The sequence below is a fragment of the Coregonus lavaretus genome (assembly GCF_964263955.1).
Source record: "Coregonus lavaretus genome assembly, contig: HAP1_SCAFFOLD_770, whole genome shotgun sequence".
NCBI lineage: Eukaryota > Metazoa > Chordata > Actinopteri > Salmoniformes > Salmonidae > Coregonus > Coregonus lavaretus.
Genome location: NW_028156374.1, coordinates 136862 through 164348, shown reverse-complemented (window position 1 = coordinate 164348; position 27487 = coordinate 136862). Strand labels below are relative to the sequence as shown.

The 27487-nt window shown below is 44.5% G+C and overlaps 1 protein-coding gene across 1 annotated transcript in view; it reads left to right on the top strand.

The window, feature by feature from the left end:
- The window catches only part of LOC311126430 (sushi domain-containing protein 2-like), a 47951-nt gene that overhangs the window by 11016 nt on the left and 9448 nt on the right, over nt 1-27487 (top strand). The window contains exons 3-13 of the mRNA XM_084200431.1: nt 696-844; nt 1339-1708; nt 2884-3085; nt 3217-3302; nt 3492-3760; nt 4538-4681; nt 10312-10470; nt 10755-11009; nt 14263-14421; nt 14854-14970; nt 15574-15750. Coding sequence (XP_084056557.1) covers nt 696-844; nt 1339-1708; nt 2884-3085; nt 3217-3302; nt 3492-3760; nt 4538-4681; nt 10312-10470; nt 10755-11009; nt 14263-14421; nt 14854-14970; nt 15574-15750 — 2087 coding nt within the window. The remainder of the gene's footprint in view (nt 1-695; nt 845-1338; nt 1709-2883; nt 3086-3216; nt 3303-3491; nt 3761-4537; nt 4682-10311; nt 10471-10754; nt 11010-14262; nt 14422-14853; nt 14971-15573; nt 15751-27487) is intronic.

Genomic DNA, 27487 nt, shown 5'->3' with positions numbered 1-27487 from the left:
TGTCTCTGTGCGTCTCCCAAAAGGTTGTAAGTCTTTTGGGATTTAAGTAACGCCCAGAGTCCCGGTCTGCATGGTCAGAGATATTTATTCATTGAGAATTCTGCCATCACAATTTCAGAGTCCATCTTTTATACTCATACGTCATACAAAAAGAAATCCCTTCCCTCTGTAGGCGGGCTGTAGTTTTCCACTCTAAAACTGCTCTACTGACCTTCAGTTCACACACACACACATATACACACATGCATACACACATACATACACACACACACACACACATATCCTACTCCCTGCTTTACTCAGTTATTGCCGTTCTCACAATATTCTGCACCATGTTTTCATAAGTTTCTCCCCTCCCTAAATTGGGAGGCCTCTTTATCTTAGTTTCTCAGTTGTCTTTGTTGTCTGGCCTGACTCTTACTCACATTGCTAAATAATGGCTCAATGCCATAGCCTTTACTGGTCCTACACTCACACATTATACACAGTTTCAGGGTGTAATAATTAGTCATTAATAATTAATCTATCACAACCTCATCCTTCCTTACTGTAAATCAGTTTCTACCAGGGGCAACCTCACCTTCCTTACTGTAAATCAGTTTCTTCCAGGGGAAACTTCATCCCTTCCTTACTGTATCTCTATATGTGTTGTTATGTTGTTGAATGCTAACGGTAACCATGTTGTTGTGTTGCAGGTTCAGGGGTGAGATAGAGGTAGTGGGTTACACTGACGGAGAAGGCAGGGCTTACTGTGTCTCCCCCTTACTGCTCCAGAGTGGATGGGTTCCCTTTGACGTCTCTACAGATGGCCGGAACTTCAACAGTTCTGGAGAATACCTGTCAGGTGAGAGTTCCAGTTTGAGAACACTACAGTTACAGTATATGTGTATACACAGTTTTTTATTTATTTTTTATAACTCTCGTTAATGTTTAGTAAATGCTGTCTAAAAAGATGGCCTCACTGTTGAGGATGAGATGTACACCGTAAACCAAAGTTCATTGCACTTGCCTGAAGCTTTATCAAGATAAGATTAAAGATAGGATAAGATATTAAGATAAGATGTAAATAACTCCAGAGAGCTTTGAAACGATGTTATTTCACATTATCTGCTACTCCCATGTGCAAGTTGTGTTGTGTTTCCTACATTTCCAAAGATGCATATTTCTCTTGTAGCTACAGAGTTACATTTACGTCATTTAGCAGACGCTCTTATCCAGAGCGACTTACAGTTAGTGAGTGCATACATTTTTCATACTGTTGCAACATAATATGATTTCCTCACACAGTTGCAATTGAATCATTTTCTCACACATTCTCTATTCTGCTCTCTCTATCAGTCCACCCAAGTAAAATGGACGCTGCATTTAAAGTGACACTGGTGAATTCAACACAGTGGCAATACTATGGCACCCCCAACACATCTGGAACACTGAGGATGACATGGAACCCTTCTCTGATTGGAGACAAGGACAGCGTCAACATAGAACTATGGGGCTACAGAGAGGTCAATACCACTACTGCTAATACTACACGGGAGGAAGAGTTGTCCCCCCTGAGGGCAGAATGGACCTACCTGTACTCTCTCGGTAGAGGCCTGGCCAACAGCGGCAGTTTCAGCTTCACCCCCAAGTCTTCCGAGAAGCCCTACTCTGACTGGGAGATGGGGAGTGTCAGAGTGAGCTCCAGTATCTACTCCGATGGAGCCAGGTATGGAATATGTACTGTACTGTACTGTACATGGAGAGACAGGTATGGAATATGTGCATGTACTGTACATGGAGAGACAGGTATGGAATATGTACTGTACATGGAGAGACAGGTATGGAATATGTGCATGTACTGTACTGTACATGGAGACAGGTATGGAATATGTGCATGTACTGTACTGTACATGGAGAGACAGGTATGGAATATGTGCATGTACTGTACTGTACATGGAGACAGGTATGGAATATGTGCATGTACTGTACATGGAGAGACAGGTATGGAATATGTGCATGTACTGTACATGGAGAGACAGGTATGGAATATGTGCATGTACTGTACATGGAGAGACAGGTATGGAATATGTGCATGTACTGTACTGTACATGGAGAGACAGGTATGGAATATGTACTGTACATGGAGAGACAGGTATGGAATATGTGCATGTACTGTACTGTACATGGAGAGACGGGTATGGAATATGTGCATGTACTGTACATGGCAGAGTACTTGCACCTGATTCAACTAATTAACTAATTATCCCAAAAGTCCTTGATGAGTTAAAACTGGGCTAGAGCAAAAATGTGCAGTCCTGGCACGCAACTAGAGAGGACAAACATAGGGACAAGGTAAGCGTTTCATAATGTAAATGTTTTGAAGTATTGACCTTGGGCGAATCGATGTAGTCGAAGCTGCATTACACAAAGCCTGGTCTCTGCTCAACTCCGTTGGTGGAGTTCATCAGAAATGTCCTTCACCATGGAGTTGAGTTTAGTCAGCTAACCAGCAGCCAGTGGCACTTGCCGCACTGATATCCAATTTGCGGGTGCTTTTTCAAAGCCTATGTCAGATACTCCAGTGAGTGTAATAATCTCAAATGAGTGCAATTTGCTCAATATTAAGAGTTTATAAATAAAGTTGACATCATTAGAAAAGAGGAGAATATCTTCTTTCAATGGTTGAATACCCCTGCTTTAGTGAACTATCCCTTTAAAAATGCAAAGTATGCCTCTCGACCTGTCCAGAAACATTAGGGCTGTGTGTTGTGGGGTCCATGCCCTGGCCTGATACCTTACTCAATCAGGACCCAGACTTCAGAGTCCTCTCTCACTAACTATATACCTGTAATTGTGCATAGATATACCGTCCCTGTGTATAAACCTTGTAACTGTGTCCAGGAACGTCAGAGCTGTGTGGAGTGGGGCCCATGCCTTGGCCTGGCACCTGGAGGAAGCCTTCAGGCAGGACTCCGCAGCCTGGGCCCTGGACAGGTGTCTGACCTGGGATGTCCTGGAGAAGAGCCTCCCTAACTTCCTGGAGGAGGTGATGGACTGTCCCTGTACCCTGGCCCAGGCCCGCGCAGACACCGGCAGGTTCCATGTAAGAACTCCTTGTTCTTTGAGGACCAATAACCCCTCAACCAAAGAGCACCTTCAAGCTAGGTTTTAGATGATCTGATAGTGTATCCTTGTAGCACTCCCCTTTAAAAGTGACTTTGTCTGATGTTTCAGACTGACTACGGCTGTGACATGGAGAAGGGGAGTGTGTGTACGTACCACCCTGGCTCTGTACACTGTGTCCGAGCTATACAGGCAAGGTAGGCGACACGGCCACCGTATCTCTTAAGTGTGGGAGGATTCAGAAGAAGTATTTATTTGACACCTACTGACAAGAAGTTATATTTTATCATAAAAATATATAACTTTCCTAAGTCAACAATTGGTATACCAAACAAACAGTAACAAACACCAGCTGTATCAATAACAGCCGATTCTCCCATCCCCAGCCCTATGTACAGAGCAGGACAGCAGTGTTGCTATGACAGCACGGGGGCCCAGGTTCTGACAGGGGACTCGATTGGAGGCAGCACCCCAGATCGGGCCCACGACTGGGGCTCCCCTCCCTACAGAGACCCCCCTCGGATCCCCAGCCTCTCCCACTGGATGTACGACGTCCTGACATTCTACTACTGCTGTCTGTGGTCTGACCACTGCCGGATCTACTTTACACACAGACCCTCCAGCGGATGTAGACAATACACACCACCTAGAGCTGGTGAGGAACTCATGGGTGTTTACAGTAGAATAGAATGCTGTTGGGCTGTTACAGAGCCATCTACTGTATATATAATGTAGTTGTGCTAAAAAGTGGTAAGACTTGGGGGAAAGTTTTGAGTACCGTAATTTTCGGACTACAAGCCGCGCCTTTTTTCCCATTTTTCGACCCTGCGGCTTATATAACGGTGCGGCTAATCTATGGATTTTTACAGCTAACGGCCACTAGAAGACCTCCTAAATCTATGGATTTTACAGGTTACAGTCCACCAACTTTAACTCTATGGGCTCTATGACCGGTCCGCGCCCTCCACCTTTAAGCGGCGGGCTCCAGCAGGAAAAGCTGGAGGCCGGGAAAAGAGTGAGACAGGTAGCGCGTAAAAGTGGAACCGAGAGTGGTACGAGAGACAGAACGAGAGACAGAACGAGAGCAAGACAGACAGACATTACGAGAGCGAGACAGTTTGTCTCTTTCCCGACAATCCCCTCTGTGCACGAACCCTTACATATGGTAATTAAACATTAAAACACCTGCGGATTATAGTCCAGTGCGGCTTATATATGTACACATTATTCAATATCATTCAATTTAGCTGCTGCGGCTTATACTCCGGTGCGCCTTATAGTGCGGAAAATACGGTACTTATCATAGTTTGGTCTCTCCCTGAGCCTCTTCTCTTGTAATGCTGTGTTGTCTCTACAACACAAACAAGTGCCAAACTGCTATTTCTCCCTGTAAAGATTCTTCTCCTATTTTTTCTCTTTCTCCACCTCCTAGGTGCAGTCCTAGGGGACCCTCATTTTATAACGTTTGACGGTGTGAGCTACACCTTCAATGGGAAAGGAGAGTACTACCTGGTTCTCTCGCCAGACAGAGGGCTCAGTGTTCAGGGCCGGACAGAGCAGGTTAAACTAGAGAATGGTGAGTTTGTTCTCCACTGGGAAAAGGGCCTGTCTGTTTTGTAGTGTACAGAGACAGAGAGGCCTACCACCCTGGCCTCCTCTCTCTAGGCTGTTTCTACCTCTGTCTCTGCCTCTCTGTCTCTCTATCTCTACCCTTCTGTCTCGGTCTCTACCTCTCTGTCTCTACCTCTCTGTCTCTACCTCTCTGTCTCTACCTCTCTGTCTCTGCCCCTCGGTATCTACCTCTCTGTCTCTACCTCTCTGTCTCTGCCCCTCGGTATCTACCTCTCTGTCTCTACCTCTCTGTCTCTACCTCTCTGTCTCTACCTCTCTGCCTCTACCTCTCTGCCTCTCTACCTCTCTGCCTCTCTGTCTCTACCTCTCTGCCTCTCTGTCTCTACCTCTCTGCCTCTCTGTCTCTACCTCTCTGTCTCTACCTCTCTGCCTCTACCTCTCTGCCTCTCTACCTCTCTGCCTCTCTGTCTCTACCTCTCTGCCTCTCTGTCTCTACCTCTCTGCCTCTCTGTCTCTACCTCTCTGCCTCTCTCTCTACCTCTCTGCCTCTCTGTCTCTACCTCTGCCTCTCTGTCTCTACCTCTCTGCCTCTCTCTCTACCTCTCTGTCTCTACCTCTCTGTCTCTCTGTCTCTCTGTCTCTACCTCTCTGTCTCTGTCTCTACCTCTCTGCCTCTACCTCTCTGTCTCTCTGTCTCTACCTCTCTGCCTCTCTGTCTCTACCTCTCTGCCTCTCTCTCTACCTCTCTGTCTCTACCTCTCTGTCTCTGCCTCTCTGTCTCTACCTCTCTGCCTCTGTCTCTACCTCTCTGTCTCTACCTCTCTGTCTCTACCTCTCTGTCTCTACCTCTCTGTCTCTACCTCTCTACCTCTCTGTCTCTCTGTCTCTACCTCTCTGTCTCTGTCTCTACCTCTCTGTCTCTACCTCTCTGTCTCTCTGTCTCTACCTCTCTGTCTCTACCTCTCTGTCTCTGTCTCTCAGTCTCTACCTCTCTGTCTCTGTCTCTCTCTCTCTCTCTCTCTCTGTCTCTGTCTCTCTACCTCTCTGTCTCTGCCTCTGTCTCTGCCTCTGTCTCTACCTCTCTGTCTCTACCTCTCTCTGTCTCTGCCTCTGTCTCAACCTCTCTCTCTATACCTCTCTCTCTCTACCTCTCTGTCTCTACCTCTCTCTGTCTCTACCTCTCTCTGTCTCTACCTCCTTCTCTGCATCTGTCTGTCTGCCTCTACCTCTCTGCCTCTCTGCCTCTCTGCCTCTCTGCCTCTACCTCTCTGCCTCTACCTCTCTGCCTCTCTGCCTCTACCTCTCTGCCTCTACCTCTCTGCCTCTACCTCTCTGCCTCTACCTCTCTGCCTCTCTGCCTCTACCTCTCTGCCTCTACCTCTCTGCCTCTACCTCTCTGTCTCTACCTCTCTGTCTCTACCTCTCTGCCTCTACCTCTCTGCCTCTACCTCTCTGCCTCTACCTCTCTGCCTCTCTGCCTCTACCTCTCTGCCTCTCTGCCTCTGCCTCTCTGCCTCTACCTCTCTGCCTCTACCTCTCTGCCTCTCCCTCTCTGCCTCTACCTCTCTGTCAAATCAAATCAAATCAAATCAAATCAAATGTTATTGGTCACATGCGCCGAATACAACAGGTGCAGACATTACAGTGAAATGCTTACTTACAGCCCTTAACCAACAGTGCATTTATTTTAAACAAAAAAAGTAAGAATAAAACAACAACAAAAAAAGTGTTGAGAAAAAAAGAGCAGAAGTAAAATAAAGTGACAGTAGGGAGGCTATATATACAGGGGGGTACCGTTGCAGAGTCAATGTGCGGGGGCACCGGCTAGTTGATGTAGTTGAGGTAATATGTACATGTGGGTAGAGTTAAAGTGACTATGCATAAATACTTAACAGAGTAGCAGCAGCGTAAAAAGGATGGGGTGGGGGGGCAGTGCAAATAGTCCGGGTAGCCATGATTAGCTGTTCAGGAGTCTTATGGCTTGGGGGTAGAAGCTGTTGAGAATTCTTTTGGACCTAGACTTGGCACTCCGGTACCGCTTGCCGTGCGGTAGCAGAGAGAACAGTCTATGACTCGGGTGGCTGGAGTCTTTGACAATTTTGAGGGCCTTCCTCTGACACCGCCTGGTATAGAGGTCCTGGATGGCAGGGAGCTTTGCCCCAGTGATGTACTGGGCCGTACGCACTACCCTCTGTAGTGCCTTGCGGTCAGAGGCCAAGCAGTTGCCATACCAGGCGGTGATGCAACCAGTCAGGATGCTCTCGATGGAGGAGGACCCATGCCAAATCTTTTTAGTCTCCTGAGGGGGAATAGGCTTTGTCGTGCCCTCTTCACGACTGTCTTGGTGTGTTTGGACCATGATAGTTCGTTGGTGATGTGGACACCAAGGAACTTGAAGCTCTCAACCTGTTCCACTACAGCCCCGTCGATGAGAATGGGGGCGTGCTCAGTCCTCTTTTTTTTCCTGTAGTCCACAATCATCTCCTTTGTCTTGGTCACGTTGAGGGAGAGGTTGTTGTCCTGGCACCACACGGCCAGATCTCTGACCTCCTCCCTATAGGCTGTCTCATCGTTGTCGGTGATCAGGCCTACCACTGTTGTGTCGTCGGCAAACTTAATGATGGTGTTGGAGTCGTGCTTGGCCATGCAGTCATGGGTGAACAGAGAGTACAGGAGGGGACTGAGCACGCACCCCTGAGGGGCCCCCGTGTTGAGGATCAGTGTGGCAGATGTGTTGTTACCTACCCTTACCACCTGGGGGCGGCCCGTCAGGAAGTCCAGGATCCAGTTGCAGAGGGAGGTGTTTAGTCCCAGGATCCTTAGCTTAGTGAGGCAGAGACCTCTGCCTCTACCTCTCTGCCTCTCTGCCTCTACCTCTCTGCCTCTGCCTCTCTGCCTCTCTGCCGCTCTGCCTCTACCTCTCTGCCTCTCTGTCTCTACCTCTCTGCCTCTATCTCTATGCCTCTCTCTCTGTCTCTACCTCTCTGCCTCTAACTCTATGCCTCTGTCTCTGCCTCTCTGGGTCTACCTCTCTGCCTCTAACTCTATGCCTCGGTCTCTGCCTCTCTGGCGCTACCTCTCTGCCCCTGTCTCTGTTTCTCTGTCTCTGCCTCTACCTCTATGCCTCGGTCTCTGTCCCTCTGTCTCTACCTCTCTGTCTCTACCTCTCTGCCACTCTGTCTCTACCTCTATGCCTCGGTCTCTGTCTCTCTGTCTCTGCCTCTCTGTCTCTGTCTCTACCTCTGTCTCTGTCTCTACCTCTCTGCCTCAGTCTCTACCTCTCTGTCTCTGCCTCTCTGTTTCTGCCTCTGTCTCTACCTCTCTGCCTCTAACTCTATGCCTCTCGGTCTCTGCCTCTCTGGCTCTACCTCTCTGCCTCTAACTCTATGCCTCGGTCTCTGCCTCTCTGGCTCTACCTCTCTGCCTCTAACTCTATGCCTCAGTCTCTGCCTCTCGGTCTCTGGCTCTACCTCTCTGCCCCTGTCTCTGTTTCTCTGTCTCTGCCTCTACCTCTCTGCCTCTATGCCTCGGTCTCTGTCTCTCTGTCTCTACCTCTCTGTCTCTCTGTCTCTACCTCTCTACCTCTCTGTCTCTCTGTCTCTACCTCTCTGCCTCTAACTCTATGCCTCGGTCTCTGCCTCTCTCTCTCTACCTCTCTGCCTCTGTGTCAGCTTCTATTTGTTTGGCTGCTCAGGGATTCAGGCTCGTCTCGATTCTGTAATAGTTAGGCGGTTTGCAGAGCGAAGCGGTCTGGTCTTGAGATACTTGTGGGAGTGAAAACATTTTGGAGCTGTAAAAAGACATCTTATTTCAACAACTTGTTTCCTCTTGTTCTCTCCCAATCTCTCTGGGTCAATCTGACTCTAGAACAGCTGTTATGAAGAGAACAGTGGTTAGGAGCTCCTCCAAACCCATTACTTTACATAAAGCAGATCTGAAGCCAAATCAGTGAAGATGGCCAAATGTCAGTGGTAGGGCTCATACCCAAAACGTGTGTGAGGCAATACAAATATGTCAATGTAAATGTATTTACCGGAGTGCTGCCCTATTTCTGGTCATTGGATTATTTACCAGGATCCAGCACCCGATTTTTAAGTTTTCTAAAAGATGGAGTCGACCACGTTGTTTATCTTTTCAGATGTCAGTGGTATTCAGCTCATCATTTCTGACGGATCAATAGAACGTCTGGATACGGGCTGATGTTGCCAAGAGCTTTCAATTTAAGATTATATTATACACTGAGTGTACAAAACATTAGGAACACCTTCCTAATATTGAGTTGCACCACCTTTTGCCCTCAGAACAGCCTCAATTTGTCGGGGCATGGACTCTACAAGGTGTTGAAAGCGTTCCACAGGGATGCTGGCCCATGTTGACTCCAATGCTTTCCACAGTTGTGTCAAGTTGGCTGGATGTCCTTTGGGTGGTGGACCATTCTTGATACACACGGGAAACTGTTGAGCGTGAAAAACCCAGCAGCGTTGCAGTTCTTGACACACTCAAACCGGTGCACCTGGCACCTACTACCATAACCCGTTCAGTCACTTAAATCTTTTGTCTTGCCCATTCGACCCTCTGAATGGAACACATACACAATCCATTGTCTCAAGGCTTAAAAATCCTTCTTTAACCTGTCTCCTCCCCTTCATCTACACTGATTGAAGTGGATTTTAAGAAGTGACATCAATAAGGGATCATAGTTTTCATCTGGATTCACCTCTGCAGTCTATGTCATGGAAAGAGCATTCCTAATGTTTTGTACACTCAGTGTATCTTATGTATATTTGAGGTTATGCTATGCGTATGAAGTCGAATCCTCTACATTAATTACAGCTTATGTTAAAGTGTGTCCGCACTTTAGGCCTACAGTAATTAAGCATTCAAACAAGTGTCAAGTTGGCACTGAAACCTTAGCCCAGGGTTATTCAACTATATTCTTACGGGGGCCAGATCAAAAAAATAATACATTTTCCACATGATTATTCTTCGGAAGAACTGTATAAAAAAAAAAGCAACGCACACAAACCAATAAAGCACTTTTCTTAAAATGAAATGTTGCTAAAACCAATGTGAGTTGAGGTGCAACCAAAAAGGAAAAGACACAATGCTCACTCACCATTTCAACTATTTAAAGCTCGTGAAAAGCATTTCGAAATCATCTGAAAACTAAGCTTCTCAATAAATAAGACAAAGATATGTCAAATCAGGTAATGCCAAATTCCTGTCTGAAGGAATTAGGATTTTTTTTGTTGTCACACTCTCTTCTAACGAGTCCTTGCCAGAGAGGGAAACAGAAGTCAAGTAGGTGTTCCTGAGAGTCGTAGCTTTCAGGAATGGGGTCATAATATTTTGTAGCTTAAACCATTCAAACGCTACATAGGCGCTAGAAACAACGCTTGTCATTTTGGCACTGAACGTCGGATTTTGCCGTAGATTTTTTTTGCTGATCTTTTATTCATGTTCAGAATTGATCAAAGGGCCAGTCTAAATTTATAAACGAGGCCCGTGGGCCGCCAGATGAATAGCCCTGCTTAGCCAATAATTTTCTGAGAATCTGTTACACATGTTAATCTCTTAGGTACCTTAACCTATATAGGTTTTACCTGAGAGTATGTTATTTGTATAATCCCTCAGGTACATTATCCAAAGCTACCAGACTATCGGCGGTGGCTATGAAGGAGAGGAGCTCTGATGTCATAGAGGTGCGCCAGGCAGAGCAGCAGGACCAGCTGGAGGTGTTGAGGAACCAGCAGGTCCTCTCCTTCACAGAGCAGAGATGGATGGACCTACATGGTAAGAGATAGAATATCAGGCCTCAATATAATCTGGTTTGTGTGCCGTGCTTATATTGTTTAAAATATGAATTAAAGTTAATCTCAACTAGTCTCTTGTTACTGGCCAGTGGGTGCCAAGATTACATCTCAACAAACAGATATCAAGTTAATTTGGAGACAAATCCTTACTTGAGGAATGAGCACATTGCCTAAAACTTCTACACAAATCTCCCACCATTGAGTGATGTTATGTGCATGTATCTCTCCCTCTGAAGATGCGTTCTGCGTTTCTCCTCCCTTCAGGTGTGTTCCTGTACTCCCCAACACCCCAGAACGTGACCGTCATGTTCTCCTCTGGGGTGGGGGTGGAGGTACGGGGGCGAGAGGGGGGTACCATGGCCCTTACCGTGCTGCTCCCCTCAGACTACACCAACCTCACCCAGGGCTTGCTGGGACAGATGAACTCTGACCCCTTAGATGACCTCCTGACCAGCCTGGGAGATGTCGTCTTCCCTGACAACCCCAGCCCTGAGGAAATCTTCACCTTCGGAGCTGGCTGTGAGTCCCTGGGCCTCTGTCTGCATTGATACATAAAGTTCATCTTAGGGTTCCAAAATGCTGGTAAATTTTTATAAACTTATAGTGTTGAGTGATTAACCGAAATGTCGGTTGTTTTTTAAATAAGTAATTGACCGACGTCGGTTCAATTATTTAAATTCCATTTCTTTCCGATTTGTTCTGTGAGCTCAATGCGCAGTTTCCAGAGATAAATCAGATCAAGCCCAAACTGTGCGACGTGATAGGGAGTTGTAGTTTCCAACAGGCCAATATTCGACATTAGCTTAGCACAGAAAATGAGGTCATTATCTACAATGACCACTGGCAGACACGGAGAAGTAGAGAAGCGATAGAAGACGCGCGATCGAGAAAGATAGAGAGCAGTTGCTTCGCGAGGTATCTACATGAAAATACATGATCTAAGTGATTGATAGTTGATATTCAAAGTCATAAAAGTATGCCTTATTTACTTTGAAGAACTACTAAAATAGTGATTTAGTCAGACAGCATAGGCAGCAGCTCTATAGAGATGAGATGATGACTTGGAATGAAATAATAAAGTAATCAAATTAAATCAACTTAATATACACAACAACTGAAATATTTTATTAAAGTAATGTGAATAAATGATAGTTAATAAGTGATAAGCAGTAATGGGCAGTCACTGCCATCATGGGACTTTTGTTAATTGTTTTATTCTGTGTTGTTACAGCATTCAACCCACATAATGCATAGTGTATTTAATTTAAAAATGGTATGATCGAAGCCAAAATCAAAAACCAGGATAATTTTTTTCAGAATCAAACCTAAACCGAACCGACTTCAAAAAGCACTAATCGCTCAGCACTATAAACTTATCGAAATTTTGGATCCTATTACTTCTCAATAATCTAAGGCTTTTTAAAATTGTCTTAAAAATCTGTCCTCTCCTCGCTTCCTCTCCTTCATTGGACAGACAGGAACAAAAAGGTAACATGAAGGTAACATGAAGGTAACATGAAGGTACCATGAAGGTACCATGAAGGTACCATGAAGGTACCATGAAGGTAACATGAAGGTAACATGAAGGTAACATGTAAATTGACTGAAAAACATGTGCCCCTTAACCTTTGGTACATCTGGAAAAAACAAGTAAACAATGTTCTTTCTGTCCTTCACCTTAGGAGCTGTAAGTCCATGAAATACCTGGTCTTCTGTATTGACAGCAGGGGTTGAGGGGCCAGATTTACTGAACAGATTTACAAATGTTAATTCCTCCCTAAATAATGAAACATATGCAGTGTTAGGAAAAGGGATATAACACGTTTTGGCTTTTGTTTTTGTGTGTTTCATACTGAAAAAAAACTACAACCGGTGCACTTAACCTTTTGGTACATCTGGAATTCTAAACAACAATTCCTCAATTTCACTTTTCACTCTCTTTGAATGAGACATTCACAAGGAAGAGAATAGTGTGTGTTGTGTTGTGTACTACCCCCCCCCCCCCTCCCTCCCGCAACCCAGCCAGCCAACCAGCTGTTTAGAGTTAAAGGGCTTCTAAAGGGCTTTAATAGATGACAGGTGTGTGTCTCAAATGGCACTCTATTCCCTATATAGTGTACTACTTTTGACTAGAGCCTTACGGGGTTCTTGGTAAAAGTAGTGCACTATGTAGGGGAATAGGGTGCCATTTGGGACGAAAACGGAGAGAGATCTTGGCCGAGCCATGACAACATGGTGTGAGACCAGAGAGCAGACCTCATGGCAGGAGACCAGTGGTGTCCTGGCCTGGCCAGCCTGACCCACAGGCACGCACCATGATAACATTCCAACACAACCAACAGAGATAAGGAGAAATGAACTGAGTTTTCCTCCAACTCTCAGCTGCTCAGATGCACTTCTCATGCACTTGCCCTTGGATCAGAATCTCTTGTTTCAGTGTCCCTGATAACACACTCAATGAGCCATCTGTGTTATAATAATATATTGATATCTAATATATAGTATAATATAGCATTACTGTGCATTTGGCTTGCCCTGCCCACCTGAGGATCTGTCATTTTCAGCCATCTATTTCCTGTGTTCGAGGTGTGCAACATCCACTTGTTGTCACTTAAATCTTGCTGGATTGATGGCTTTAATTTTACTCCTGTGATAGTGGTGCGCGGGTCAGCTGTTTGTTCACCCACACCCACCTGCAACTGCATATAACCCATCCGCAACTGTCTGACTATATGTGATGAAGTGAAAATCTGAGGCCCGCAACCGACCCAAACCGTTAATATAGAAAATGCGCTGTAGGCTACAGTCAGAGACGGCTGAAAGTTTTTTGGGATTTTTTAAACTTATTTACATATGTTTCCAACATTTTGGTAGGATATTTGTTAGTCCACTTGTCTATAATTAGATACATGCAGCTTCTCTTCTGTCATTATGTTGTCCTAGAAGACTAAATAAACCCTTGCTCACCAGAATAATAACATACATCAATAGAATGAATGTTTCAATATAGTTGACATTGGTGGTAAAGTTTTCTCTGTCATCTATGCTTCTTTCGTGGAGCAAATACATTTAGGTTACCGGGGAGAGAAAAAAAAATAAACAAATCTGTGCAAAATTTCCAATGGTATCAGTTTGTAAGGAAATAAAAAGCTGTAAAAACGACCCAACATGTTTCTGATAAGATTTCAGTTAGTAAAATAATGTTAGTGAAACTATGTTAGTGAAAGTATGTTAGTAAAACTGTTGGTGAACTACAGTACGTCTGTGATTGAATAAGAGTGAATGACCCTGCACCTGTGTACTATGTTGTTCAAAACAAGACTCCTTTGTAGTTAAAACCAAGTAAACACCAGGTGAATTTCCAAACTGACCCGCATACCATCATGGCCACCTAATCATCTTCCAATTGGCTCATTCATTTCCTTCCTTCTTCCCCTGTAACTATTCCCCAGGTCGTTGCTGTAAATGAGAATGTGTTCTTAATCAAATAACCTGGTCAAATAAAAAACATGTTCTGGGCCTGTATTCACAAAGAGTCTTAGAGTAGGAGTGCTCATCTAGGAGCCGTTTGGACTTTTAGATCATAATAAATACGATGACATGGACAGGAGGGACCTGATCCTAGATCAGTACTCCTACTCTGAGACACTTGATAAATATGGACCCACGTCCCCCTTGTCTTAATCAGTATAATCTTAAAGTTAAAACTGATCCTGGATCAGCTCTCTTTGTGAATATGGGCACAGGTGATGTTGTGTTGTCTTGTCCACAGGGAAAACCTCCAACGAGACGTCTCTGTTCACCTACGACACTAAGTACCTGTTGGACACGTACTACTACGTGAAACACGACCCAACCTTCATCCCAGCCTTTTCTGTGTCCAGTGACCCAGCTGACCCTCTGGTGGAGGACATGCTGAAGATGTGCTTCGGTGAGGGGGTTCTCTATTTCTCTAAATATATATGTTAGGAGTGTTTATGTATTTTATTGAGATAGGACAGTGAAGAGGAGACCGGAACGGTAGGAGAAATTGCCAGTCAGAAGGGCATGGGTCGGATTCGAACCCATACCGACTCTGCACTCTTAGAAAAAAAGGTGCTATCTAGAACCTAAAATGGTTATTCGGCTGTCCGCATAGGAGAACCCTTTGAAGAACCCTTTTGGTTCCAGGTAGAACCCTTTTGGTTCCAGGTAGAACCCTTTTGGTTCCAAGTAAAACCCTTTTGGGTTCCATCTATATGGTGACATGTGGGATGCAACCAAAGTTTTAATGATATGACATTCGACAACATTCAATCCAGCAATAACATACAATAACACAATTAAATACAATTGTACATTATTTACGCAATCATTTATATAGGTGAGGGGGCCCAGTTCTGCAAGTACGACACCATGAGCACCCGTAGTCTGGTTGTGGGTAACGCCACCCTCCTGTCCTTCAGAAGTCACGAGACACTCATGCAAGACCTGGAGTCTGGTATGTATACAGTAGTCGCCTCTGTCGTTGAAATGAACTGTGAAATGGACGTTTATGGAGTTGGTTTGTCTACTCATTAACCCCAACACCTTAGACCACAGTGAAGTGAACATAACCATATGTTCTTAATTGTTAACCTACTTCTTGAATGCCATGTGTAACCGGAACTTTATATGTGTGTGTTGACTAATGCAAGTTACAACACATTTTCCCCAAAGCATAAAAGAAGTGCAGAGTAAGATACAGTAGCTCCTCACGATGTATACTGTGCTGCTACAGCCCTTTCTGTACTTAACCACAGTGGATAGTATGGTTCTGTTTCATTACTTTCTACATGGGTTTATATTCCAGATCAGTGTTTCCCGACTCCGGTCCTTGAGTTGGCAACCAATCATTGAGCCCTTGACAAGTTGAATCAGGTGTTTTTGTCCCAGGCTACAACAAAAAATGTGTACTGTTGGATCGGAGCTGGGAAACAATGTTCTAGATAATGACCCTTTACATATTAGGAAGTTGTTTTGAATGGTTTGACACATACAAATGATTGATTTGTCAACGGTAATCAATACTTTTATTAGTAGATAACATCCTTTTGTTTCTTAGTGGTGTCCTGTGGGTGGCTGGCCACGCCGAGGTACGGTGCGAAGATAGGTACACGCTACCTAGAGGGGGCGACAGTGAGCTTCACCTGTAACAGTGGCCACGTCCTGTATGGATCCCGAGAACGCACCTGTCTACCCAGCGGAGAGTGGACTGGAGAGGAAACCTCCTGTGTCTCTGGTAGGTCCCTATAGTCCAGTAGATAAGTTTGAAAATGTTTCATTTTTCATTTAGAAGCATGAAATTTGGCACACTTCTAATATGTGGTACTCGTAGGTCCATAGTCATAGGTTATATCACTGTCTGGCCATACTAGACAGCAGGATAGAAGTCTAATGCTTTCTAACCATACACATGTTCTAACTACCAAGCCTAACCTATCTGCCAGCTACTAAATATGCCCTACAGCCACCCCAAAGGAGGGTAACATTAATTTTAACCTACCTCTCAATGGCCTATCTTAGTTATCTGGCCTAACTTGGTTTTGTGCAGTGATTGTCCTCAAATGAGAAACAGAGCGACTTTGAAAATCCCATTTAGCGTGACTCATTAGAAGCAGAGATTCCAGCAACCGTGGTTTGTGCTCTGAGCAAGTTGCCCAGACATTATAAAAATAAAATAAAAACATTATACCATTAGTCCATTAGAGCTGGAGCAATAGAGGCTTTGGCTTGGCCTCTCTCCCCTCGTCCCCCTCTCTCTCTGTTTGTGAATGGGAACCACCTGTGTTTACAGAATGGCTTGTTGCAGCCAGTAACAGAAAGAGTGCCTTGGCTGAGAGCAGTTCCACTGACTGAGAGTTTTGTTGTAGTGCTCTATCGTTGCTGGCAGATGGCAGTGTCTTCCTGGAGGAATCCCATTCTCTGTCTGGTGGAGAAGCAAGTTGTCCACTTGTCTCAGTCTCACCCACCGAAGGTCACACAAAGCCCAGTCCCTCCATCTGCTCCCTACTCAGCCTAAGTCCTCTCATCCTCTTTTCATTAGTCCGCTAGCAGAGACTTCCTTCTGATAGCTATCTGATCATGCTGGATGTTGACGGATTTCATATCAGATCTGGACGAGGAAAAACTGACTCCCTGACTGGGTCACAGCTGGATAGAATAGAAACCAACCTGACTTCAACCCCTTCCCTGTTCTTGTGGCTGTAGTGTGTGCGTCCGAAATGGCACCCTATTTCCTATGTAGTGCACTACTTTGGCACCCTATTCCCTCTGTAGTTCACTACTTTGGCACCCTATTCCCTCTGTAGTTCACTACTTTGGCACCCTATTCCCTCTGTAGTTCACTACTTTGGCACCCTATTCCCTCTGTAGTGCACTACTTTGGCACCCTATTCCCTCTGTAGTGCACTACTTTGGCACCCTATTCCCTCTGTAGTGCACTACTTTGGCGCCCTATTCCCTCTGTAGTTCACTACTTTGGCACTCTATTCCCACTGTAGTTCACTACTTTGGTGCCCTATTCCCTCTGTAGTTCACTACTTTGGCACCCTATTCCCTCTGTAGTGCACTACTTTGGCACCCTATTTCCTCTGTAGTGCACTACTTTGGCACCCTATTCCCTCTGTAGTGCACTACTTTGGCACCCTATTCCCTCTGTAGTGCACTACTTTGGCGCCCTATTCCCTCTGTAGTTCACTACTTTGGCACTCTATTCCCACTGTAGTTCACTACTTTGGTGCCCTATTCCCTCTGTAGTTCACTACTTTGGCACCCTATTCCCTCTGTAGTGCACTACTTTGGCACCCTATTTCCTCTGTAGTGCACTACTTTGGCACCCTATTTCCTCTGTAGTTCACTACTTTGGCACCCTATTCCCTCTGTAGTTCACTACTTTGGCACCCTATTCCCTCTGTAGTTGACTACTTTGGCACCCTATTCCCTCTGTAGTGCACTACTTTGGCACCCTATTTCCTCTGTAGTTCACTACTTTGGCACCCTATTCCCTCTGTAGTTCACTACTTTGGCTCACTGCGTCACAGCTGGATAGAATAGAACAGAAACTGACTTCACCTCCTCCCCTGGTCAATGTGGTCCTATTAGTCTTACAATGACATTTCTCTGTCTTCATTTAGATGTATTATTATATTACACAAACATAATACAACAACCGGTGTTGTCATCAACTAGTGAAGTATACAGTAACAGTATACGTTGGTGATGTTTTTACTAGGGCCAGTAGTTTTTCCTGAGTTGCAGTAACTGGGGCCTTGAGTTTTTCCTGGTCATGCTACATAGTCAGGGAAAAACTCCAGGCCTTAGTACATAACCATAAGTCAAGATAAACTTCGCTGTGGTCTACCAGTACACAATAAATGGCAGAGAACTCTTGGTAATCAGTCAGTAGTCTTATCATTCGCACTTGTTGCTGACAGTGACACTGAAACACACTGGGTCCCAATACGCTGGCTGGTGGTGAGAGAGGACCATTATAACTTTAACACTTACATGCTCTAACACACACACACACACACACACACACACACACACACACACACACACACACACACTAGTGATGCGTGGGTTGATTCATAATCCGCAGTCCCTGTAGGGTGCCAAATACACGCCAATTGCCAAATGCTTTTGGGAACTTTGGCAGAAAAAGTTAATGTCGATCCACTGAGGCAAAATTTTAGCATTTCTTGCAGTAGAATGATACACCAAATGTACATTTTGACTCGGGAAAAGGAGTGGAGAAATACGATTTCTTTATTTCAGCATCTGTAAAGGTGCTATCTTTATCAGCATCATAAAAGCGGATAGTATTTCAACCACATAAAATATGCATCCAAGCCAAACTGAAATCCTATCAGAAACATGTTGGGTCGTTTTAACAGCTTTTAATTTCCTTAAAACCGGTCAAACTGATGTCATTAAGAGTTATTGCATTTTCTCTCCGGTCCCTTAACATATTTTCTGCGAGAGAAGTAGATATGAAAGAGGAATGAAAACAGACTTTACCAATGTCAACTATATTGAAGCATTCATTCTATCGATGTATGTTATTATTCTGTTGAGCGAGGGTTTATTTAGTCTTCTAGGGCAACATAATGACAGAAGAGAAGCTGCATGTATCTAATTATAGACAAGTGGACTAACAAATATCCTACCAAAATGTTGGAAATTATAAGCAGAAACATAGGCCTATCTAAAAGGCCTGTCAAAAAATCGTACGCTGTCTCTGACTGTACAGCACATTTCTTATATTTGCAGGTAAGGGTCGGGTGAGGGCCTCAGATTTTCACTTTGTCACAGATAGTCGGGCGGTTTCCGATGGGTTCTAAGCAATTTTGGCTGGGTGCGGGTGAACAAACAGCTGACCCGTGCATCACTAACACACACACACTCCAAACAGCCTACTGAAATGTCTTCCACTTATTTAGGGAATAGGTAGGGTGCCATTTGGGACACAATCATTTATTCATGTCCCATCCTATAGGACCCCTATCCGTGTACAATAAACACTCATCTCTGTTAACCCAGGGTAAAATCTTGCGTAATTTGGTCAGCTGCGTGATTTAACGTCTGGGTTCATACGTGTTAGACATTGAGAGTTCCGGCAAAAACTTAAGTCTCCACCCTCGCAAAAGGAAACTCTCAGCCAAAGCACAGGTGCGATGCACTCGAGGAGAAGCAGTTCAAGCACCTGTTGTTTACGAAGCACGTGACAATAAACATTTTGATTTGATGTGACAGGAGAGGTGACACACAGTTCTCTCTGTCAAAGGAGATTATAGATTAACATTTCTTGTCACCAGAACTGGAGCTCTGCCTGTCCCTATGTGTACATGAACCTCGTCATGTACACATGCTGTATGAGCAGATCAGTGGAGGCTGGTGGGAGGAGCTATAGGAGGACGGGCTCATTGTAATGGTTGAGATGGAATAAATGGAACGTAGTCAAACGTGTGGTTTCCATATGTTTGATGTGTTTGATACCGTTCCATGTATTCTATTCCAGCCATTACAATGAGCCCATCCTCCTACAGCTCCTCCCACCAGCCTCCACTGGAGCAGATACTGTTTGATATCTTTCATATATATATGGCCTCCCGAGTGGCACAGCGGTCTAAGGCACTGCATCACAGTGTTGCGGCGTCACTACAGCCTGGGGCTCCGTTGACCAGGAGTCCCATAGGGTGACGCACAATTGGCCCAGCGTCATCAGGGTTAGGGGAGGGTTTGGCTCATCTGGTGACTCCTTGTGGCGGGCCTGCAGGCTGACTTCGGTCGTCAGTTGAATGGTGTTTCCTCCGACACATTGGTGCAGCTGGCTTCCGGGTTAAGCGAGTGGGTGTTTCCCGAGCCCGTTGGGGAGTTGCAGCGATGAGACAAGATCATGATCACGAAATTGGGGAGAAAAGAAAACAGAAAATAACATTTAAAAAAATATGCACAATCTTTCATATACACTACCGGTTTATTTTTTACTATTTTCTACATCGTAGAATAATAGTGAAGACTTCAAAACTATGAAATAACACATCTTGTAGTAACCAAAAAAGTGTTAAACAAATCAAAATATATTTTATATTTGAGAATCTTCAAATAGCCACCCTTTGCACACTCTTGGCATTCTCTCAACCAGCTTCACCTGAAATGATTTTCCAACAGTCTTGAAGGAGTTCCCACATATGCTGAGCACTTGTTGGCTGCTTTTCCTTCACTCTGCGGTCCGATTCATCCCAAACCATCTCAATTTAGTTGAGGTCGGGGGATTGTGGAGGCCAGGTCATCTGATGCAGCACTCCATCACGCTCCTTCTTGGTAAAATAGCCCTTACACAGCCTGGAGGTGTGTTGGGTCATTGTCCTGTTGAAAAACAAATGATAGTCCGACTAAGCCCAAACCTGATTTGATGGCGTATCGCTGCAGAATGCTGTGGTAGCCATGCAGGTTAAGTGTGCCTTGAATTCTAAATATATCACAGACAGTGTCACCAGCAAAGCACCCCCACACCATAACACCTCCTCCTCCTCCATGCTTTACGGTGGGAAATACACATGCAGAGATCATCCGTTCACCCACACCGCGTTTCACAAAAACATAGCGGTTGGAACCAAAAATCTCCAATTTGGACTCCAGACCAAAGGACAAATTTCCACCAGTCTAATGTCCATTGCTCATGTTTCTTGGCCCAAGCAAGTCTCTTATTATTATTGGTGTCCTTTAGTAGTGGTTTCTTTGCAGCAATTCAACCATGAAGGCCTGATTCACACAGTCTCCTCTGAACAGTTGATGTTGAGATGTGTCTGTTACTTGAACTCTGTGAAGCATTTATTTGGGCTGCAATTTCTGAGGCTGGTAACTCTAATGAACGTATCCTCTGCGGCAGAGGTAACTCTGGGTCTTCCATTCCTGTGGCGGTCCTCATGAGAACCCGTTTCATCATAGCGCTTGATGGCTTTTGCGACTGCACTTGAAGAAACTTTCAAAGTTCTTAAAACGTTCCGTATTGACTGACCTTCATGTCTTAAAGTAATGATGGTCATTTCTCTTTGCTTATTTGAGCTGTTCTTACCATAATATGGACTTGGTCTTTTGCCAAATAGGGCTATCTTCTGTATACCCCCCCCCCCCCCCAACCTTGTCACAACACAACTGATTGGCTCAAACGCATTAAGAAGGAAAGAAATTCCACAAATTAAGTTTTAACAAGGCACACCTGTTAATTGAAATGAATTCCAGGTGACTACCTCATAAAGCTGGTTGAGAGAATGCCAAGAGTGTGCAAAGCTGTCATCAAGGTAAAGGGTGGCTATTTGAAGAATCTCAAATATAACATATATTTTGATTTGTTTAACACTTTTTTGGTTACTACATGATTCCATATGTGTTATTTCATAGTTTTGATGTCTTCACTATTATTCTACAATGTAGAAAATAGTAAAAATAAAGAAAAACCCTTGAATGAGTAGGTGTTCTAAAACTTTTGACCGTTAGTTTATTTTGAGCGTTTGCTCTAGCCTGCCTGGAGTGCCAGATGGGCGGGGTTTGCCGTTTTGGGAATTCTATTAGTTTCATAGCCACAGGCAAACTCAATAAACCACAGATAAAGTATTTGATATGATTGGAAATAGTATTTGAACCCGGTTCAGTGTATGAGAATGTACCTTTATCAGGGCCTAATGTATTATGATAATCCATTTTAATGTTCTTCGGCGTGGGAGACGAGAGTCACGCAGTGGAAGGGTGGAGAAAGTTTTGAAAAGAAAGAAAGAGAAAGTCCTTGGATGTGTTTTGATTTTCTTAACTTCAAAATGACTCGGGAGAAAGAATGAAGTTCAAGTTGTAGAATTGGGCTGGGTCGAGTCACGCTCAGAGGAGGAAAGGAGGAGAAAATGATTAAAGGCGAAATGACAGCAGCAGAGGAAAAGAGAGAGAGAGAGAGAAGGTGGCAGAGGAGATAAAACAATGAATTAAAGTGTCGCTCTGTTTATTTCCCTTTGGGAAAAGGGCACAGTGCACAAAGTGCGAGACAGGCGGCAGGTAGCTTAGTGGTTAAGAGCGCTGGGCCAGTAACCGAAAGGTCGCTGCTTCGAATCCCAGAGCCGGTTACAAATGAGCAAGGCACCTTAACTGCTCCTGTAACTCTCTCTGGATAAGAACGTCTGCTAAATGACTAAAATGGGGAGGGAGAGTAGGAGAGAGAGAGAGAATTGAAGAAGCAGGTTGTATAGAGGGGGAGAACTTGAAATGCCATCCTGTCCGAGACATTTAAACCTGTCATATCCCTGTGCACCACTGTCTCTGTGAGGGAGCCTTCCTGAATGAACAAGGTCCCTATCTGGGACTTCAGAGTAAACAATCTATCGTGATTAAAAACAGGCTCTCTATCTTCACTTATTTTCTATTTTTTTTCATATTATTTCTCAACTGCATCTCTCATTCTCTCTCGGTCACACAGACCTGAGGGAGGAAGCTTGTGTGCTGGATCAGAGCAGAGACGAGAAATCAGCCTGTGTGTACACACACACACACACACACACACACACACACACACACACACACACCATTTCCATATTACAGGGGGAGGTATTATTTATACTTAGTCATATTTATTTCCAGTATTCCTCCTCAGATTTTGACAGTCAAGTCCTCCTCCCATATCTAAAGTGCTCTGAACTCATAATAATCCCACAATGGAGGAAGCTCATGAACTCAGTCACAGCTACAGAAACAATCTCCTATTTAGAGATGCAGTTTAGATACAAGAGCAATCCCTTCTATATATACAGTATGAAACAGTGAAGACGTGGTGTGCTTGTGATAGCTTGTAAACAACACAAACTGCGTACTGTGCTTTTCACATTAGATATTTGTCAGGCACACGGTGACCCAAAGGACATTCCCTGAGCTTTAGCTAAAATGGCAGTTCATCATCCTCGACACGTAACCTCTGTTCATCATCCTCGACACGTAACCTCTGTTCATCATCCTCTACACCAGGGGTGTCAAACGTCCGGCCCGCGGGCCGGATCAGGCCCGCAAACAGGTTTAATCCGGCCCGCGAGATGATTTTGTAAAGTATAAAAATGAGCTGCAATTTTTCAATAAAATAAACTGCTGTTCCAATTGTGTCCACTGGATGGTGCAATAGCAATTGTGTTAAGCAAGCAAACTGTTTATACCGGGGCAGAGCAAATAGGTCAAGCAAGTGCAGCCAGTCCGGATGAGCTACTTTGTTTTGCCCGCGATATTTATTACGGCTTCTACTTTTAACATTATGTGCGTTGGCACCCTCATTGCCCCAATATTTCTCTGTCAAAAAAGAGAAAAGTGGACGCAGAGTGCAGAGTGTTCCAAGAAAAATTGTCATCCTTCTATTTATTCACGGAATTGAATGGGAAAGCTGTATGTTTGGTGTGTTCACAGCATGTTGCAGTGCTGAAAGAATATAACCTTCGTCGCCACTATGTGAGTCTTCATGCCGACAAATATGACAACTTTCAAGGACAGCGGAGAAGAGAGAAGGTGAATGAACTGTTGGTGGGTCTGAAGAAACAGCAGTCTGTGTTTACTCACAGCCGAGACATCAGTGACGCTGCAGTGAAAGCTAGCTACCTCATTGCTAATGAAATCGCAGTGGCTTCAAAACCATTTAGTGAGGGTGAATTTGTAAAAACATGCATGATGAAGGCAGCAGAGACTGTGTGCCCTGAAAAGCACCAGGCTTTTGCAAATATCAGCCTGACAAGAAACACAGTTGCAGACAGGATTTCCGATCTTTCAGTGGATTTGGACAGCAAGTTGAAGCAAAAAGTAAATTGCGTTTTCGGTTGCAATTGATGAAAGCACGGACATTACAGATGTTGCACAACTGGCCATTTTCATCCGCGGAGTTGATGACACATTGACCATCACCGAGGAGTTCGTGGAGTTGGTGCCGATGACAGATACAACGACAGCAGCTGATATTTTCACTGCACTCGTCGGCGCGCTGGACAAGGTCGGAGTGGACTGGTCCCGCGCTGTCAGCCTGGCTACAGATGGTGCGCCCTCAATTATCGGGAAAAAAGCAGGCGTTGTGACAAAGTTCAGAGAGAAAGTGCAATCTGCAAATGGAGGACGTGATTTTTGGACTTTTCACTGTATTTTGCACCAGGAGGCTTTGTGTTGCAAGTCATTAAAGATGGATAACGTCATGAAGGTGGTCATCCAAACTGTTGATTTCATCCGATCCAGAAGCCTGAATCACCGTCAGTTTGACAGCCTTCTCCGAGAGAAAGACCACATCTATGGCCTGCCATACCACACTGAGGTAAGATGGTTAAGCCGAGGTGCTGTGCTGAGGCGTTTACGAGAAGAAATTGAACAGTTCATGGAAGAAAAGGGCAAACCAGTGTTAGAATTTAATTCCGCAGAATGGATGCAGGACCTTGCATTTATGGTGGATGTTACAGAGCACCTGAATAACTTGAACAAACAGCTGCAAGGGCGCAACAAAGTTGCCACGCAGTATTATGATAGTATTATGACAGCATTATGACAGCATACTCCTGAGTGGTGCAGTGGTCTAAGGCACTGCATCGCAGTGCTAACTGTGCCACTAGAGATCCTGGTTCGAATCCAGGCTCTGTCGCAGCCGGCCGCGACCGGGAGACTCATGGGCGGCGCACAATTGGTCCAGCGTCGTCCAGGGTAGGGGAGGGAATGGCCGGCAGGGATGTAGCTCAGTTGGTAGAGCATGGCGTTTGCAACGCCAGGGTTGTGGGTTTGATTCCCACGGGGGGCCAGTATAAAAAAAATATATATGTATTCACTAACTGTAAGTCGCTCTGGATAAGAGCGTCTGCTAAATGACTAAAATGTAAATGTAAAATACGTTCTTTCAAGTTGAAGCTGTCATTGTGGGAGACGCAACTCGCCGGTGGTGATGCAGCTCACTTCCCCTGTCTGAAAAATGTGTGCGCGACCCAACATGTGGCAGACATGAAGCGGTTCAAAGATAAAATAACGGGACTGTTAAGGGAGTTTGAGCAACGCTTTCAGATTTTTGGTGAACTGGAGAAAGACTTCAACGTTTTTTGTTCGCCATTCACCGTGAATCCCTCTGATCTGCCCGTCAGCATCCAACTTGAAATAATAGACTTGCAGTGTGATTCGGATTTGAAGGGCAAATTTGCCGCAGCTGGCTTGGACACATTTTATCAGAATCTCTTGCCAGGTTACCCTAACTTGACAGCCCTCGCTGCAAAACGGTTGTGCATGTTTGGAACCACATATCTTTGTGAGCAAGTTCTCTGTAATGAGCATAAATAAAACAAAGCTGCGCTCAAGGCTCACGCACAAGCACTTGAATCACATCCTGAAGTTGGCTGCCACTCAGGATGTGACGCCTGATATTGATGCGCTGGTGAAAGCTAAAAGATGCCAGGTATCAGGAGTCAAATAAACTATGCAACCCCACTTAAAGTGCTGCATGAGACACCCTGATATAGTTCTGTGATCTGTGATATACTTCTGTGAATCAATGAGGCATTGTGTGTTGTTTGTCCTCAGAATTTCAAATAACTTGAGGTGTTTTATGATTAATAGTGATGTTGTGCTTTTGGACACACTGTCCTCAGGCTCCAGCTTTATGTTTATATGTTTTTATGTTGATGTGCTATTGTTTTTAATTGATTTTATTTTATTTGTATATTTAACCTATTCTTGACTCTGTGGTTCTTGCACTTGTTTGGGGAACAGGATTTCATTATTTGTATCTACATTTCTGCCTGAGAAATTACACCCTGATATAGTTCTGTGATCTGTGAAACAGTTATGTGAATCACTGAGGCATTGTGTGTTTGTGTTTTTTCTTTAGAATTTTCAAATAAACTTGAGGTGTTTTATGATTAATAGAGATGTTGTGCTTGTACTATTTTGGACACACTGTCCTCAGGCTCCAGCTTTATGTTTTATGTTGATAGTATTAAAACAAAGAAAACAATCTGAAGTTGTTGTTTTTAAGTTATATATACCATGATTTTACCGGTCCGGCCCACTTGGGAATAGATTTTCCTCCATGTGGCCCCTGAGCTAAAATGAGTTTGACACCCCTGCTCTACACGTAACCTCTGTTCATCATCCTCTACACGTAATCTCTGTTCATCATCCTCGACACGTAACCTCTGTTCATCATCCTCGACACGTAACCTCTTTATCATTCTCGACAGGTAACCTCTGCAAAACACTGCCATAGGTCATGTGTCCATCAGGGGAATGTGTGAAAGATAGAATCACAGTGCTCCTTATCTCCTTGGGAGGGAGAGAGGGACAGTGTGGAATAGGGGGAGAGTGTCCTAAGAAGGGTGGAGGAGGGAGAGAGACAGAAGGAGAGAGAGAGAGAGAGAATGTGTGGGTGGGACAGTGGTGGTAAAGGAAGAGTTCTAGAGGTACTGCAGCATCCTAAAGAAACACCTTCTGAAATCCCCTGACCTCCATGTGATTATGTTTTCCTTTCTCCTTATTGACACAAACTGTGTGGGGAAACGGAGCGTGTAGAAAGACGCTGCACACTTGAAGGTCACTCTCCTTGACTTTAAAGCAGCGTAATGGAAAAATAGAATGGCTGTGGTTGCGTCCCAAAAGGCACCCTATTCCCTATTTAGTGCACTACTTTTAAGGAGGGGCCAATAGGGCTCTGGTCAAGCGTAGTGCACTATATAGGGAATAGGGTGCCATTTGGGATGTACACAGATTGTCTGTGACAAGGTTCCTTTGATCTCTGTTCCACTGATTCAGTTGACTGTAATGTTATGTGGGTTTAACTCTCAGCCTCTCAGGCTTCCACCTTTATCAGCAAGTACTGGCCTTCTAAGAGCCCTCATACAGACTAGCTAGCTGTAAACAATGGCTTAATAGCACTATCACTTTCTGTGTGTGTCTGTGTGTGTGTGTGTGTGTGTGTGTGTGTGTGTGTGTGTGTTGAATGTCCTGTACCCCAAACACACGCATGTGTTTGAAAGACAGCAAGTAAGAGAAAGTGTAAAGTACAAAAGTCACAATTGTAAAAGTAATCAAATAGAGGATGGGTGGTATGATCTCTAATAGAGGATGGGTGATATGATATCTAATAGAGGATGGGTGATATGATATCTAATAGAGGATGGGTGATATGATCTCAAATAGAGGATGGGTGATATGATCTCTAATAGAGGTTGGGTGATATGATATCTAATAGAGGATGGGTGATATGATATCTAATAGAGGATGGGTGATATGATCTCAAATAGAGGATGGGTGATATGATCTCAAATAGAGGATGGGTGATATGATCTCAAATAGAGGATGGGTGATATGATATCTAATAGAGGATGGGTGATATGATATCTAATAGAGGATGGGTGATATGATCTCAAATAGAGGATGGGTGATATGATCTCAAATAGAGGATGGGTGATATGATCTCAAATAGAGGATGGGTGATATGA